This window comes from Ciona robusta, chromosome 5 (genome assembly GCF_009617815.1).
Source record: "Ciona robusta chromosome 5, ASM961781v2".
Lineage (NCBI taxonomy): Eukaryota > Metazoa > Chordata > Ascidiacea > Phlebobranchia > Cionidae > Ciona > Ciona robusta.
Genome location: NC_143239.1, coordinates 3,040,864 through 3,056,038, shown reverse-complemented (window position 1 = coordinate 3,056,038; position 15,175 = coordinate 3,040,864). Strand labels below are relative to the sequence as shown.

Genomic DNA, 15,175 nt, shown 5'->3' with positions numbered 1-15,175 from the left:
ATACTGCTTACACATAATTAAAACTAAAAGCATCACTTACTGTGTATCAATCCTCGCAGTTACAACTAAGCTTGGACCTGTCCTTATCCTGCTTGGAGTAATTGACGAAAATGATGAAGAAGCACCACCTGCGAGAAATAGCACCAGGAGGAACGCCATTACTCCAACAAACACTTCACCAATAAACACTTCACAGTCGCGATCGTCTCTTCATCTGGGAGGTTGGTCTATACGGAGTTTTTCGCATCATATGTTGTGTATGCCAAGTATATTTAAAGGTTTTGCACATACAGTAATGTGGAGTAAGGTGGTTACTGTTAGCACCCTTTATTTTCTGGTCGTATTTTAAACAATTACCAACACTTTTTTAGAGTTACTAAGAAACGGTTGCATAATTCTGTCAATATTTTTTGTTTACTATATATACCTAATAGGACCAAAAAAATGAATGTCCCATACTTTTCCACCATACTATATGTACTAACTATTAATTTGGGTATTGCATTTCCAGGGGGTGGTGAAGCAGGCCAAGGAACTGAAGGTGGTGGCTTCGCCTCTTTCGGAGAAGGTATTTTTTATTTATTAGCGTATATCTGATAACGCCCAGCGTGGCAAAGCGGCAAGCCGCTAGCACAGAGGGTGTATACGGGTACAAGGCTCAACGCTGTAACCATTTTGGGCATATGTGCAATTAGATAGGACAATGAACGTCAATTGTTCCAATTCCCAGTGGTATTATGTTTTTATGAAATGTCTAAATTTTCAGCCCTTTGTTAATGAAAACATGTAGCCGTAAGCGGACACGAGGTATGCGTGAGACAGAACTTCAGCAGTATTATAAGTCGTTGTCCCGCCATGATAAATAAGTTACTCAAAAGGGTGTAATAGTGTTTATTTCTGGTCATATTGGGATTTTAATCCGGTAAACCAACAGTAAGAAAAATTTATAGATACTCAGTCAACCACAAAGTCTATTAAAGTTATGTTTACTGTTACAGGTAACTTATTCTGCAGACGTGATATCTACACGCATCGCATTCGCAATGTGTAGTAAATTTTAGTTCTATATTCAATACATAAAAGTATGTATATGCTAGCAGACGTGATACCAATGAGTGGCGCTTCGCAATTCGTACACATAAACGTTAAAACGTTGGTTTACCTATATATACCCTTACAGACATACAGCGACGCGCTTCCATGCTACCCGGTAGCAGCACCACGGCAGTGAAAGATTTACAAAGAGGTGCAATGACAAAAATATCTTCCAAAGTACCTTTTATGAAGTCGGTGTTAAAAAGAGCATCCGTAGCAGTTCCAGGTATGTTGTTAATTTTTACCTAAGTCAGACTTTATGCTCATTAATGATTATTATACATATTACTTTTGTATAGTAGGGTGGGTAAGATGGGACACCTTTTTATGCTAATTTCTCGTCCCATTTGGTAATAAACAAAGAATATTTAAAGAGTTAAAAAACCGTATCCTCGCGACTTTCATAAACCGTTGTTAATTGTTTAAAATACGATTAGGATATTTGGATATTATGTGCTGAAAGTGTCACAACTTTCCCAACCCTACTATATGTATTAATTTAGGTATACCAATACCACAAGAATTGAGCGCTGTTGGGGGTGGTGAAGCAGGCCAAGAAACTGAAGGCAGTGACCTCGCCTCTTTGGGAGCAGGTAGTTAACTGATTGAAAAATGATATAAGTTTGTAGAAGTCTGGTATATAAGAACATACGAGTGGCGCTTTGTTTTTGCTACACATACTAAATGTTAATTCAACGTTGCCAATATATGCCCTTACAGATATACAGCGACGCGCTTCCATGCTACCCGCGGGTAGCAGCACGGCGGCAGTGAAAGATTTACAAAGTGGTGCAATGTCAAAAATATCTTCAAAAGTACCTTTTTTAAAATCAATGGTAAAAAGAGCATCCGTAGCAGTTCCAGGTATGTCATCAGTTTCCAGTAACGTTGCTTACACAGTATACCTTAACGGTCAACCTGCACCAATAGGCTGTTTATATAAGTATCAAATACAAAACACTGCAAATGGGGTCATTATAAAACTGGTATACACTTCTAGATATACAGCCCAAAAACCAAGTAAGTCAACCACATATATTTCCCACACAACGATACAACTTCACTATAACTGTAACCTCTAGAACTGCCTAAAAACTTACAACTGGCAAAAAGCACGCACGTGGCAGAAAAAGAAAAAAGGCGCACCGCACAATGAGTGCGCAACGCAACGCAATTAATGATCATAACAAAGAAACGTGAACTTGTGGCAAAGCATGTAGATGCATAGTAGATCTATACGTATGGGAATCGTGAGGATGTAGTTTTATAATTCGTTAAATGTTCTTTGTTCACTACTAATAGGACGAGAAAATATAGTTTAAAGGTGTCCCATTTCCCCCCACCCTACTATATAGATGTAGCACTATTGTTTAATTACCACAAACTTATACATAAGTTAATACAAAACTGTTAACCATACCCAAGTGTAACCGTGTATAGGTATTGGAGTTCCATCAGAACTTGTTGCTGGGGGTGATAAAGATGGCCAACAACTGTTGGGAATGAGCGGCCTCCCAAGTTTGGAAGGTGAAGTGTACATAATAAACGTGATTAATATATAGAAACTAATCTCGTTTTTAATCGTAAATTGGCGGCATTCACTGTACCCGACATGACATAGAATAGCCGAAATACGTTTTAAGTTGGCTGTATACTCAGTATCCGGAATTCGTACGTTTTGTCTGTTTTGTCCGGGTTTCGCTGCCGCATGCGGAACTCGGTAATGGGTTTGCATATGACTTCGCAAGCGAATTCGAATGCCGGATACTGTGTACAGCCACTTTTAAACAGAACTACGTCTGTAGTTCGCCGAGCAGAAATATAGTTTCGTTAGTTGCAGGAAAACACGCTAAGGCGTGTCACTTTAAGCAAATACAACAGTTGCGACATATGTAATAATTACATAGGTTCTTTACGACACAGTTGTTATATTAAATTCGAATAAACTGTATAAATAAATCTATTTCGAAAACACAACGATCAAAACACAAAAACGTAATGGAATCTGACTGTATTTATAATTTATTGACTGTAGTGGTCATGCTGTTTAAATAGTCACGTCAAAGCTATAGCAATACACACGACACTCTCGTTAAATTTACTCAGTGCATTTGATTATTGCACCAATCGGAACCTAATTTACATTCTTTTCCTTAAAATCTGTTTACATTTTACAGGAATACAGCGGCGCGCTTCCATGCTACCCGATAGCAGCACAGCGGCAGTGAAAGATTTACAGAGTGGTGCAGTGTCAAAAATTTCTTCAAAAGTACATTTTTTAAAATCAATGGTAAAAAAGGCATCCGTAGCAGTTCCAGGTATGTTCCCAAGCTCATAACGACGCAAGGTTGGTTGCTATACTGTTTATAATATAAACAGAGCATATATGGTAGGGTGGGGAAAGATGGAACACCTTATCCTTCCATTTTCTCGTCCCATTTGGTAGTAAATAGAAAAAATCCAAATAATTATAAAATCGTATCCTCACGACCCCCATGGACAGTTGTTAATTGTTTAAAACACGATCAGAATATTAAGATATTTTGTGCTAAAAGTGCCCCATCTTCCCCACCCTAGAAGCGGCACGAGGTGTATGAAATACAACATCCGTGTTGTCACGACTGCCTTATTCCGTCAAAGGTGACGGTAAACAAGTTACTATACATTCACGTCCATGCATTTTTAACATGTTTAAGGTTTAAACAATAAATAAATTGCAGAAGCGTCTTCGTCTAGTTCAGTTCTTCAGTCTTTTGCAACCTCACTGCCTGGGAAAGTTCCATCTTCAACCCTGAACGTTTCTTCATTAACAAATCTCGCAAGCAGCAGTACCGCCGCGTCCGGCATCGCAGGTTGGTGTCGCAATTTATAATTGCGCAATGTTATTTTATAGAGTGGGGTAAAATGGGATATATTTTAACTATAATTTTTGTCTTATTTGGTAGTAAACAGAAAAAAATAACAGAAATATATTACTGTAGCCCTGCGCCTCCAAAAGTTTGTTCCTAATTGTTTAAAACACGATTAGGAAGGATTAAGGTGCTAACGGTATCCCATCTTACCCCATATTACTATATAGTGGAGTGGGGCAAGATGGGACCTATTTGCATTCTATTTCTCGTCACATTTTGTAGTAAACAGAAAACATTCACGTAAATACAAAACCTTATCATTACGACTCACATAGACTGTTAGTTGATTATTAAAACATGTAGAGGATATTTAAATAGTATGCGCTAAAGATGTCCTGTCCTACCCCACCGTACCTACAAGATTTTCTTTATTTTGGGCGTTATGGTTTTCTCAGGACGCTGTGTTATTGTTTCAATCGTATTCATTTTGCAGAGAATTTAACAGAGAGAGCAAAAGAAGACTTGGTAACTATCGTGGATGAAACAAAAAAGTGAAAGAGAAAACTTTCCTTTTAAGATACCACATTGTTTTAGATGAAACAAAAAAGTGAAACCTTAGCAAGATACGTTACGCGGCCGCCTTCACCAACAATTAGAAACCCAGGGTTATGAAGCAAACATTCAGGCCAATCAGGAAGATCATCCTTGAAACGCCGTGTTTGCCACGTTCATAAACTATTTATGCAATTAAATTACTGTGTACTGTATATATTAAGTCAGTATACTATGTGCTGTTATTTTAGTATTGTTAACTGTATATATTAAGTATATAGATATATACATATATATTAAGTTAGGTTCCTTGAACAGACACAACAACAGAACTCGAAGCTCAAAAAGCTAAGCCTCACAAGGCGTCTTAACTGAGGATAACAGCATAAAAAACTTCTAGTATCCAAATTTCGTATTCAAAAACAGCCGACGGATTTTGATATCGGGCAATCAATATAATTTCGTTTAAATAAGATCTCCTTCAACAAATGCTTTTTATTATTTTATTAACATGTTTATAACGTTGATCCGTAATATAGACTATTATACCGTATACAGTTTTATACACCAAAACATATATAGCTGCTGTTGTATCCGAATATTTATAGAAACAGTTCCGTGACTTTTAGTCGTAAATGTCAAGTTCTTTAAGTTATGACTCAAGTTTGATCTAAGAATCTGTCTCAGCGTTACCCACGGAGCAAACCTCTCTGTATAAATAATTTACCATTAAAAAGTTGCTTAACACAAATCTGCACTTTGTAGTGTGCATTTTAAATTGTATGCACCATACTCACATAATATCTTTCAATTTCATCGACAAGATTTGTGAATCTGTCAGCGACGACAAACAGTCTGCACCTTCTGTAATTTAAATTACAGTAACTATTGCCAATTATTAAATCAATATTTAATAAACGTGACAATAGTAATAAATTAAATATAGTACGGTGGGGAGATGGGCCACCTTTTCATTTTATTTTCTCATCCTGTTTGGTAGTAAGCAAAGAACATTCAAAGACATATAAAACCATATCCTTATAGGACCCCTATACTGTTGCTTATTGTTTAAAACACGACCAGGATATTTGGATATGGTGTGATAAGGATTTCCCGTCCCCCCTCCCCCTACTATATACAGACATTACCTGTCTGATACAGACTTTCTTTAGTTAATGTTATTAGGGTTTTAGAGCCAATAGCGTAGTAGGGTCTTACCTGACAACTTGGCGCAACTCGAAGTACATTTGCCGTCGACACATCTAAAAAGAGCAACAATCTTTATTAAAGTTTCAATTCAAATAGGCTTTAGTTTTATACTCATACAAATAAATGTTTTAGTAGCCTATAACTCACTTATATATAGGCCTATATATACGACCACGTTTATAACTTCATATTGTGTATAGATATATAGCGGGGTGGGGTATGGTGGGACACCATTTCATTCTGTTTTCTCATTTAGAATGTTTACAGTTTTAATGTTTTACAATTTAAATGATGTTGTTGAATGTTCAAATACGATCAGTATGGGATTCAAAGGTGTTATAACAGCATTCCATCTTACCCCACGGTAGGCTATACTATATATATATACATATACATACATTTAGATTATATATAATAATATGTATAGAGTCTAATTTACCGCAGCAGTGCATTATTATGGATAAACGATTAAATCACACTGTGCGGGTGTTTAAACTTACTTTGTGGTGCATGTATTCCCTGCCTTATCACCTGAAACAATGATAAAGTATTGATATATAGAACACAGGTTTTATTGCTTCCCAAAAGTAATGATAAGTTTACGTTAAAATGGTATAACTATACGTTGCAACATGCTTTGTAATGATCGTTTCGATATTCAGTAATAGCTTATGACGTAGCTAGGGCGCCGATATAATGCACAGGCACATATAGTATACTGTGGGGTAAAATAGGACACTTTAGCACATAATATCCAAATATCCCGATGGTGTTTTAAACAATAAACAACAGTCGATGTAAGTCATTAATACGCTTTAATACCTCTTTGAATGTTTTTTCTTTACTCCCAAATGGGACGAGAAAGTAACATGAAGAGGTGTCCCATTTTACCCACCCTAATGTTACTTAACGCAGCAATCTTACCCGTCCCACTATATATGCATTCCGAATGCTTCTTTCCGTTAATGACTCTAAAATAAAACAAGTTCAAATAATTACTTTTATCCATGCACAGTTTGACCAAGAGAATAAGCTTTAGTTTGACTTACGATTCTGTGCAATCCGAAGAAGAGCTTATAAAATATCCAGAAGCTGAAGTTACTAATTGGCATATCAAAAATAGGGCCAATAGAGCAGAAATGTTAGCTGTCAACTGCATGCTCTTTGCTACGTTGCGTCTAAAACTGTTATAAAACGATGGATAACGTTCTGTACAATCGGCAGGCGTAAACATGCTTTACTGTGGAAGGCTTAACAATTTCAAAGAACAATTTCCTGTCTTTTCTGCGAAACCAAATTGGCTGATAGTTCTAAATAACTTCATACGTGAAACTTTGTGTGTGTATAACAGCACAATACTTTATAATGTGCACTGACCTAACATGAGTTCTAGACATTTGTTTTAATACATCGTTGGTCTTGATTCGCAGTTCCCCTATTCTCATCAAACACTTTATATTTCTATGCAAATTGATTGGCGCCAAAATCGAAACTAACAAAAAATTTTTACTTTGCCATAGCAATTTTTCAAGTAAGCTCATTTCTGCTGTCTGTCATAGCAGATATGCACACGTTTGTACTATTTATATTAGCGTAAAACATTTGTAAAGAAGTGAAAGAGAAATGTGTGTAATAGACTATTTCACCAGTAGAAAGACTAACATTTTTATGACAATCTATTCGTTTAAATATTTTTATTAAAATCTGAAACCAATTTGATTGCGTTTATTTTACCAGTATAACATATAAACCATACGCCTACTAGACTGCATATACATAAACTTAAAATAATAGATGTTAACTACAAATCTACTATATGTGATATGCGAGTTTAAGTGTATTATATGTAGGGGGTTCCTACCTACTAAACTTTGTATGAATTTAATGCCTTCTTTATAAATTCCACGTTGAAACACCCTTTATACATTACAGAATGGAATCACTGCGCAGCAATCTGTCATTGCTGTCCAAGGATCAATTTACTCGAGATATTTCTAAAATAATCGCAAAATATGAAAATATTCCAGATGATGTAAATTCTTCTGTCATTGATACATTGACTGGGCATGTCCTGTCCGACTTATCAGATGATGATGCAGATGGAAGATCTTCAGATATTTACCTATCGTTGTCGTCTAGTTCAGACAGCTGCAATACTAAATGCAAAAAGAAGTTGGATTATTTAGAAGAGAGCTTTTCTTCTTCAAGATGTTCAGATATATTTGAGTTGCCCGTACTTTCACAAAGTAAACGTACTGCGCATACTAGCAGTTGTTTGGACATGCCGCGCCAAAATGATTTTGATACAATGAGCATTTTGTCGGTCTCGCATTTTACTGCAATTTCAAAAGTCTGCAATGAGCTTGCAAAAAAGCATTCATTATCCCCACCCCCTTCTAACGACTTTGACAAAAGCAGCTCTTTTTCAAGTGATAATATTTTCTCAGACAGTGGCAGTGGGATTTTACAACAATTCGAACTATCCAGTGATAATGCTCCTTACTTGACTCCAAGTATGAGCCCTGTGGGCGTAAATAGTTCAGAAGATGATTTTTTCGATCCGCTGGAATGGATTCCAAAAACATTGAAGGATCAACATACGGTGTCTTCTCATAGTGTTAGTTTAAGAAAAACTAAAACAAATACACTTTGTACACCGAAGAGCGAAAACGAAGCATCAAAGAAAAAAACCTTCATTAGATCACCTTCCAGTTCGTCAGTGACTTCAAAACATCAATCAGAAACACCAAGTAAACTGTTATCTATAGATCTAAAACAACTTAGTATGAATTCACCCACAATGCGTAAAAGTAGCAACAAAAAAATTATTTCGAGGAAATCAAAAACCTGCATGATAAGTTCCCCAAAAAAATTAGTAAAAAATTCTAAAACACCCTGTGGTAGCAAGGTTGCTACATCAAAACCATCTAAGTCTTCTCAAAGAAAAACACTGAACCATGTAGTTCAGACTAACTCACCAGAGCTGTGCGCGCTCAAATCCAAACCAAAGACCCACCAAAGAGTTGTTCACTTGGAAAGTTCATCTGATAGCGAAGATAATGACATTATATTTGTTTCACCAAAAGGCAGGAAGTCTAGGCATTTAAGAAAAAGTAATATTAGCAAAGAATTTGACAAAGAAAACATCTCAAATCAAAAAAGAAAACCTGTTTTAAATAAAAGGAAAAATGGTACACTCCGAATGAAAACCGACTTCAGTTCAGAAGACAGCAGTAGTACTGATGGAAACGACTATTTGGAGCAACGTATTTTACCTCAGTCAAATATTCCTACTGATTCAACCAGTAGGTTTTCGGGGTGTTCCAAGTCCGCAAAATCTTGTCGGCGGTCTGCTAGAAGTATATTGGTTCCTAAAGCAAATATATGTTCAACCAGTAGGTTATCAGGGTGTTCCAAGTCCGCAAAATCTCCCAAGCGTCCCGCTAGACGTATAATGTCTCCTAAACCAAATATATGTGAAACCACATATTTGTTAAGAAGCCATTCAAAGAGTGATTCAACAATTCTTAGAAGTGGAAGAAAAAAAGACTGTACTGTGCGCATGTAATTCTGAACAATTCACTTTCGATTGAGTTACTACTTCATTTGTTTAGTTTTCTTTTCTGCAATTTCCATTCTTCAATAGGTTGTTCTGGTCAGTTATATCAATAAACAATAATACATTTTCTTTGGCTGTTTTAGTATTTATTGCATGATTGGTGGATGCAGTCCAACAAAGAATATATGAACACAAGTACACAACAATATCACATAGCTACAAACAACTTTACGTTAGAACAATTTATAAGTTTCCCACAACCTGTCACATTAGCCTATTATAAAATTGTGGTTAAATTGAACTTTTAATATTTGTTTTTATTTGTTAAGCTAACTAAATCTCTTAATATTGTCCTACATTACTTCAACCATGCTTTATGGTTTACACTCACTTAACATACAAAACTAAGGTTATACAATATATTTCTGGAGCCCAATAAACTCTTTTTTTCACTTCTACCTTTGTCCTTCATTTATTGTCTTTTACTTATTCTTAAATTTTGTAGTTTTATGTTGTATACATACTACAACAACAAATAAAGTAACGTTTTACAGATGATTTGGTAAAAACCAACATCTAAAATTTGTAGTAATTTATATAATTTCTCGCCTAAACATAAACAGATCTTTAGGTACGAACTTGAAACTTCCCAGCTTTGGTAATATACTTCACCCCCTTGAATGGCTTGTATTTTTCACTATACATATCGAGTCTATTAACACGCAGACCTGAAATTGCCAACTGCTGTATCCGAAAATGCACTGTAAGTGTTGGCTTTTCTTCTGGGGCTGGCACTCCAGCCTGCAAGCTTAAAACCCCTTTAATTGATGGAGGTTTACCAGGAGCCATTCTTCCTACATCCCAAACCACTTCCTTTTCAACAGGATTGTAGCTGTATTCTCCCTGACTTGGCATGAGGTTTACATTGGTTACCTGTTTTGGCATTATTGCTGAGATTTTTAGATCCTCTATGATTTTTCCCATTGTGTGCCGAGATCCAACTGAGACCTCAAACTTCCCCCCAGTACCAGCATAATGAACATTGTGCTTTACATATATCGGTATAGATACCATTCCTTGAGATCCAATATGATATGAGCAAAGGGTGAAATTACCATCTGGGGGGACAAATGACAAAACCTTCTCCGTCTCCCAGCGTTTAAAGCGGATGCAAGGATGAAAACTCACATCATCCAGCATCCTTGGATTTACAAACGATAACGTCAAATCCGGCATCCCTGTAAGTTTAACACAAGCATCAATACTCCCATGGATTTCCGCAAAGACAGTGGATCCAGATCTATCAATAATTGCATCAACTTCTTCAGTGATATCGAAGTAAGCCTCATTGCTTGCGTATTTGACTCCAGTTCTTCTCCACGGAACATTTGAAAGCTGACCTGTCGGCAAATGATCTGCAACATTGCTTTGGCCTGTTACTGAGTTCACAACAGTACGTAAAATATTTGGTGGTTTAATCAATTCTTTTAACACATTACTTTCGGTGGCAAGAGGGAAACCATTATCCAGCATTTCTTCTAGAAGCTCGTACACTACAACATAATTCTCCTTGATCACTCTCTCAGTGCATTCGTTGAAATATTCCACGAAAGTATCCATTATACGATGCAGAAACTCAATGACGAATAAAGGTTGAACTTCTTTAGCGATCACAGATACAAAGTACAACCTGTCTCTGTAAACTGTTATCAAGTAGTGGTGTGGGGTAGTGATAACTGGTGGTATATCTTCAGGACTAGATGCCTTTTCCAGAGCAGTAAAGAAGTAATCACAAATTGACCGTTTCACGGCAGTTTTCCAGTGCTTTTCCATGAAAATATCATGGTGGGTATTTATCATGAACAGGCTATGAATCATATTGAAACCTGTAGATTCTACTTAAAAACCTAATATGTTTCTAAAATATATCTTAATTTCAATGCATGTGGTGAATATGGGCAATAGGTATACAATTTAACGATATATATATATATATATATTTTACGATAACCATTACAATATAAGCTACATTTATTTATACGGGAATACGATCGGATTAAGTGACAGTGACACGACATTTGTTACAACATAAATAAAACTATATTCAATCGTAAAACTACACTGCAAAAATAGAACTTTCTTAGATTACTTTTCTGCTCCTGAAACAAATACTAATAAGTTTAAAATCTTAGAAAAAATTACAACTATACGCTTGGACATGATCGCTTCGCATTTGGTTTATGAAAGTGGGGAATCTGAAATAAGTGTTGCCATCGGGAATTAGAAAATCAAACTGTACAATCTTAAGATGAAGGAAATCGATAATTTTTTATCTAAATTACTGACTACATATATATGCTATGTTTTAGTATCAAATAGATATTCTGCTGTATCGTTATATAGTTTATTAATGCATAAATAAAAAACATCAGATTTGTAGTTGGCAACATCGTTGCACGTGAGTGACGTGTTTACACGCTTGAGTGCCTTCAGTCGGTTTGTTTATTTATTAATATTGCAAAATTGGGTCACGAATTGCAAGTATAAGGCTTATTGCATTGCTGATATTGTTGTTTGCATCCAGCAATAACAACAGTCAGTCAAACGATACCACGATGAGGCTGACTTTATTAAGAAAAGCAGTCCATGCTATTATTATGGGACCACCTGGATCAGGTATGTGCAATGTTTAATATAAAATTGACAATATTTTGTGCTTGTACATTTTAATAATGTCTGTGTACTTTTTTGCTATTTATATTTCTGGTAAGGGTTAATGTTTTATAGGAAAAGGGACAGTCTCTGCAAGAATCATACGTGATTTTGATATGCAGCACCTTTCCAGCGGTGACATGTTACGTGCTGAAATTGCGGAACAGTCAAGTATGTATGTCCATTCTTGTCATTCTAAAATTATGTATAGGATGTATGACAGCATTCTGTGGATATTCAGGTTGCTTTTGATTGCAGCCAAAAAAACAGAATGTCACCCATAAATTTTGACCAAAAGACAGTGTAGGATTTTCAAACAATATTTTTTATGATGGTGTTTAAATCGTACACATTCAGCATATCACTCTTGACCAATCATAGTATCCCTTTTTCCTATTTTTTATATTCTAAATTCTGCTTAAAATTATTGTTTTTTATTGTACGATTTTGTTCATGCATTGGTATGAATTACATTATCATTGATATACTCAATTCATATTACATAAATGTAATGTATTACTTTTATGTGCCAGATCAAAGTATTGTTTATATCTCAAGGAGAGGTGGGGGTTTGGTTGAATTGTAGTAATGACTAACTTTTCATGATTTGAGTGGTAGCAATAACACTGTTTACAAGCGTGTTTTTACTAACAAAGTATTTTTATAAACACAACTGATTCATGGGATATGGGCTCGAAGCTTAATACTGCTACCATTGTTGGCGTGTAAGTCCTTCAGCGAGGTGCTTAATAGCAATTGCCTCCTCAACTCAATGATAACCTTGGTTATAATAACTTGGAGAAGAGTTAGAATGACTCTAGTTGCCCCGCCATGAAAGAATTAATATGTTACAATGATACACTCATAGTCTCATACATTCACATGATTAAGGTCCGCCAAATTTAAGCAGCCTATCAGTTCCCAATCCTCCTATTGCTTGTTTTTTACACTTATCCATTTAAATAATAATATATAGTCTGTATAACTAGCTTATGGGACAAAAGCAAAGCAGTTCATAGAGGATGGAAAACTGGTACCAGATGCACTTGTGGTTGAGTTGGTTTTGTCACAAATTCAAAAAATACCAACGAGTACAAGTTGGCTGCTGGATGGTGGGTTTACTTTTATTACATAAATCTACAATGATACAGAATAGGCTATCAAAGTACAATGTATCCATTAGTAGGGTGGGGTAAGATGGGACAGGTTTTCCTTCCCTTTTTCGTCCTACCTGGTAGTGAACAAAGAATATTTACAGAATTATGTAACCCTAACCCAGCGTTGTTAATTGTTCAATGCATGAGCGACTCATCTGGTATAAAAATCGCAGCCTTTTTTTGCCACACAGCAAGACTTCAGCAGGGCATATTCCCTGGAAGTACACTACATTTATTATATCTAAAAGATTACTATGACAGGTTTTCCACGAACAATTGAACAGGCTGGGACTCTTTCTACAAAAGAGAAAATTGACTGTGTTATAAACTTAGACGTTCCATTTGAAACAATTCGTGAACGTTTAAGTGGTCGATGGACTCATTTAAGCAGTGGAAGGGTTTACAATGATGGTTTCAACCCACCAAAAATACCGGTTGGTATTTTAAATCATAGCGACTTATTTATATATATAAAAAATTGAAGGTAAATATATATATAAAATATGAAGAAAATATATAAGGACAAATCCACAGCTACCAATATTGTTTTTATAAACTTTTTCAGGTTAATTACTTGTATGTTAGATTTTTTGTCTTTTTCCTTGTTATATTTAACTCAACTCCCAAAACAACCATGTGTTTTTCTTGGCCTTTTAACCAACTATGTTAATGTATTGCAGGGTGTAGATGACTTGACAGGAGAACCCCTTGTACAGAGAGATGATGATAAACCGGAGACTGTACAAAAAAGATTGGAAACTTATCAACTTCAAACTGCACCCTTGCTTGACTTCTACAGGTGAAAGATATTTTATCTTGAATGTAATCTTTTTCTTCAGCATAAAATATTGCTTATTGAACCATTACTACATGCTCAAAACCCAGTGTATTTAATGCATAAACAAATTACCAATTACAGCAATTTATTTTTTTCTTGGAAATATCCTCTATAAGCTATTTATAATCTTATGTATATAAACACTAAACTACTTTGACAGAGAAAGAGGTCTCTTGCATTCTTACAGTGGAACAAAAACTGATGAAATTTGGCCCAAAGTGAAAGAATTTTTGAGCACAATAATGCCCCATGTCAACAGAAGTAGATTATAAATTAATCAATCATTGCAAAATCATTCTTCAATTGCTTGTCTGTATGTTTTACATAATAATACTAAAGAGCAATTTATTTCATTCATGCTGTTAGTTTGTACCTTGCTATGCAGGATACCAAATACTGACCTTTACTGCTTCATCTTATCGATTACTTGTGTTTTGTGGGCTGTTTAGTATGCAGTACCAGTATTTAAATTTATCATTACTGTTTTTATGTAAGACATACACGTCCAGATGATAGTGCTATAGTCACCTATTTTGAATTTTAACCATTGCTTTTACTGTGTGTTTTAAAAAGTATTCATACAATTAACAGGTATTGTGTCTTAATGCAAAACCTGACTGTTTGACTTGTTAAATCAGCACTATTCTGCTCTCGTTATTTATTTTATTGTTAACATTTTCATGGATGTTTTGCTGCTTTAGTGTGATACTGTATTTATTTTAAATGCTAACTTAATTGTTTGTAGAACTGCATATGTTACATATTTTTTGCAAGAATTAATTATGAAATGGGTGTTAATGAATTATCATACAAATATAAAAAAAACTATTATTTAAAAAGGTAAAGTGTTGACCTTGATAGGAGTTCAAATTTATTTTATGTAACTTTCCATTAGGTTCTTTGCAATGTAGGCTTGCCAAGACAAACATTTGAGTGCCGCAGTATATAGGCGTGTCAATACTTGTAGAGACTCACACAGCATTATGTTGAAATTGGTTTATGATTGAAAATCTGAATTGAATTGGTTAAATATTAGTCAATGTGTGTATACTCATTCATGCAATCGTTAATGTTTGTTTGGTGCTCAGTTGGAAACCAGTGTAGGTATTCGGAATGTGCAATGAATATTGGTTGCAAAAACCTGACTTACTACTTACATAAAGGCATTCTAGTTTAATTTTAGATATTGTTTTCAGAGGAT

At 35.3% G+C, this 15,175-nt stretch overlaps 4 protein-coding genes across 7 annotated transcripts; 2 read left to right on the top strand and 2 right to left on the bottom strand.

Annotated features, from left to right (window-relative positions):
- Nucleotides 1-429: 429 nt before the first annotated feature.
- Nucleotides 430-4,714, top strand: LOC149735607 (uncharacterized). Of its 2 annotated transcripts, none has more exons than XM_089878110.1 (8): nt 430-568; nt 1,181-1,321; nt 1,599-1,688; nt 1,816-1,959; nt 2,536-2,622; nt 3,273-3,413; nt 3,816-3,947; nt 4,441-4,714. In XM_089878110.1, the coding sequence occupies exons 1-8, from the start codon at nt 445-447 to the stop codon at nt 4,500-4,502; spliced, it is 921 nt and encodes a 306-aa protein (XP_089734236.1). In that variant the 5' UTR covers nt 430-444; the 3' UTR covers nt 4,503-4,714. The 2 variants fall into 2 exon arrangements, with proteins under 2 accessions (XP_089734236.1, XP_089734237.1); XM_089878111.1 differs by lacking the exon at nt 430-568 and adding an exon at nt 633-998.
- A 274-nt stretch (nt 4,715-4,988) lies between these two features.
- Nucleotides 4,989-6,943, bottom strand: LOC149735606 (uncharacterized). The gene is made up of 6 exons (XM_089878122.1): nt 6,758-6,943; nt 6,633-6,679; nt 6,209-6,239; nt 5,718-5,761; nt 5,297-5,363; nt 4,989-5,209 (listed from the first exon to the last, which is right to left on the bottom strand). The coding sequence occupies exons 1-6, from the start codon at nt 6,940-6,942 to the stop codon at nt 5,170-5,172; spliced, it is 414 nt and encodes a 137-aa protein (XP_089734248.1). The 5' UTR covers nt 6,943; the 3' UTR covers nt 4,989-5,169.
- Nucleotides 6,944-9,391: 2,448 nt separating this feature from the next.
- Nucleotides 9,392-11,461, bottom strand: LOC149735605 (AP-3 complex subunit mu-1-like). Its single transcript, XM_089878103.1, has one exon. The coding sequence runs from the start codon at nt 11,143-11,145 to the stop codon at nt 9,895-9,897; it is 1,251 nt and encodes a 416-aa protein (XP_089734229.1). The 5' UTR covers nt 11,146-11,461; the 3' UTR covers nt 9,392-9,894.
- A 246-nt stretch (nt 11,462-11,707) lies between these two features.
- Nucleotides 11,708-14,813, top strand: LOC149735604 (GTP:AMP phosphotransferase AK3, mitochondrial-like). 3 transcript variants are annotated; one of them, XM_089878114.1, is made up of 7 exons: nt 11,708-11,943; nt 12,055-12,150; nt 12,513-12,542; nt 12,969-13,091; nt 13,398-13,570; nt 13,817-13,935; nt 14,135-14,813. In XM_089878114.1, exons 1-7 carry the CDS (start codon nt 11,883-11,885, stop codon nt 14,244-14,246), a joined length of 714 nt encoding a protein of 237 aa, XP_089734240.1. In that variant the 5' UTR covers nt 11,708-11,882; the 3' UTR covers nt 14,247-14,813. The 3 variants fall into 3 exon arrangements, with proteins under 3 accessions (XP_089734240.1, XP_089734242.1, XP_089734241.1); XM_089878115.1 differs by lacking the exon at nt 12,513-12,542 and having other exon boundaries at nt 11,715-11,943; XM_089878116.1 differs by lacking the exons at nt 12,513-12,542; nt 12,969-13,091 and having other exon boundaries at nt 11,709-11,943.
- The last annotated feature ends 362 nt before the right edge of the window (nt 14,814-15,175 follow it).

Coding starts and splice junctions, on each gene's coding strand:
- LOC149735607 (XM_089878110.1), top strand. CDS start 445: ATGAATGTCCCATACTTTTCCACCATACTATATGTACTAACTATTAAT. Junction 1,322..1,598: donor AGCATCCGTAGCAGTTCCAG/GTATGTTGTTAA, acceptor GTATTAATTTAG/GTATACCAATACCACAAGAA. Junction 3,414..3,815: donor GGCATCCGTAGCAGTTCCAG/GTATGTTCCCAA, acceptor AATAAATTGCAG/AAGCGTCTTCGTCTAGTTCA.
- LOC149735606 (XM_089878122.1), bottom strand. CDS start 6,942: ATGTTTACGCCTGCCGATTGTACAGAACGTTATCCATCGTTTTATAAC. Junction 5,364..5,717: donor GAGTTGCGCCAAGTTGTCAG/GTAAGACCCTAC, acceptor TTTAAATTACAG/AAGGTGCAGACTGTTTGTCG. Junction 5,210..5,296: donor ATGAAATTGAAAGATATTAT/GTGAGTATGGTG, acceptor TTATTTATACAG/AGAGGTTTGCTCCGTGGGTA.
- LOC149735605 (XM_089878103.1), bottom strand. CDS start 11,145: ATGATTCATAGCCTGTTCATGATAAATACCCACCATGATATTTTCATG.
- LOC149735604 (XM_089878114.1), top strand. CDS start 11,883: ATGAGGCTGACTTTATTAAGAAAAGCAGTCCATGCTATTATTATGGGA. Junction 12,543..12,968: donor TGTTTATATCTCAAGGAGAG/GTGGGGGTTTGG, acceptor CTGTATAACTAG/CTTATGGGACAAAAGCAAAG. Junction 13,092..13,397: donor TACAAGTTGGCTGCTGGATG/GTGGGTTTACTT, acceptor TTACTATGACAG/GTTTTCCACGAACAATTGAA.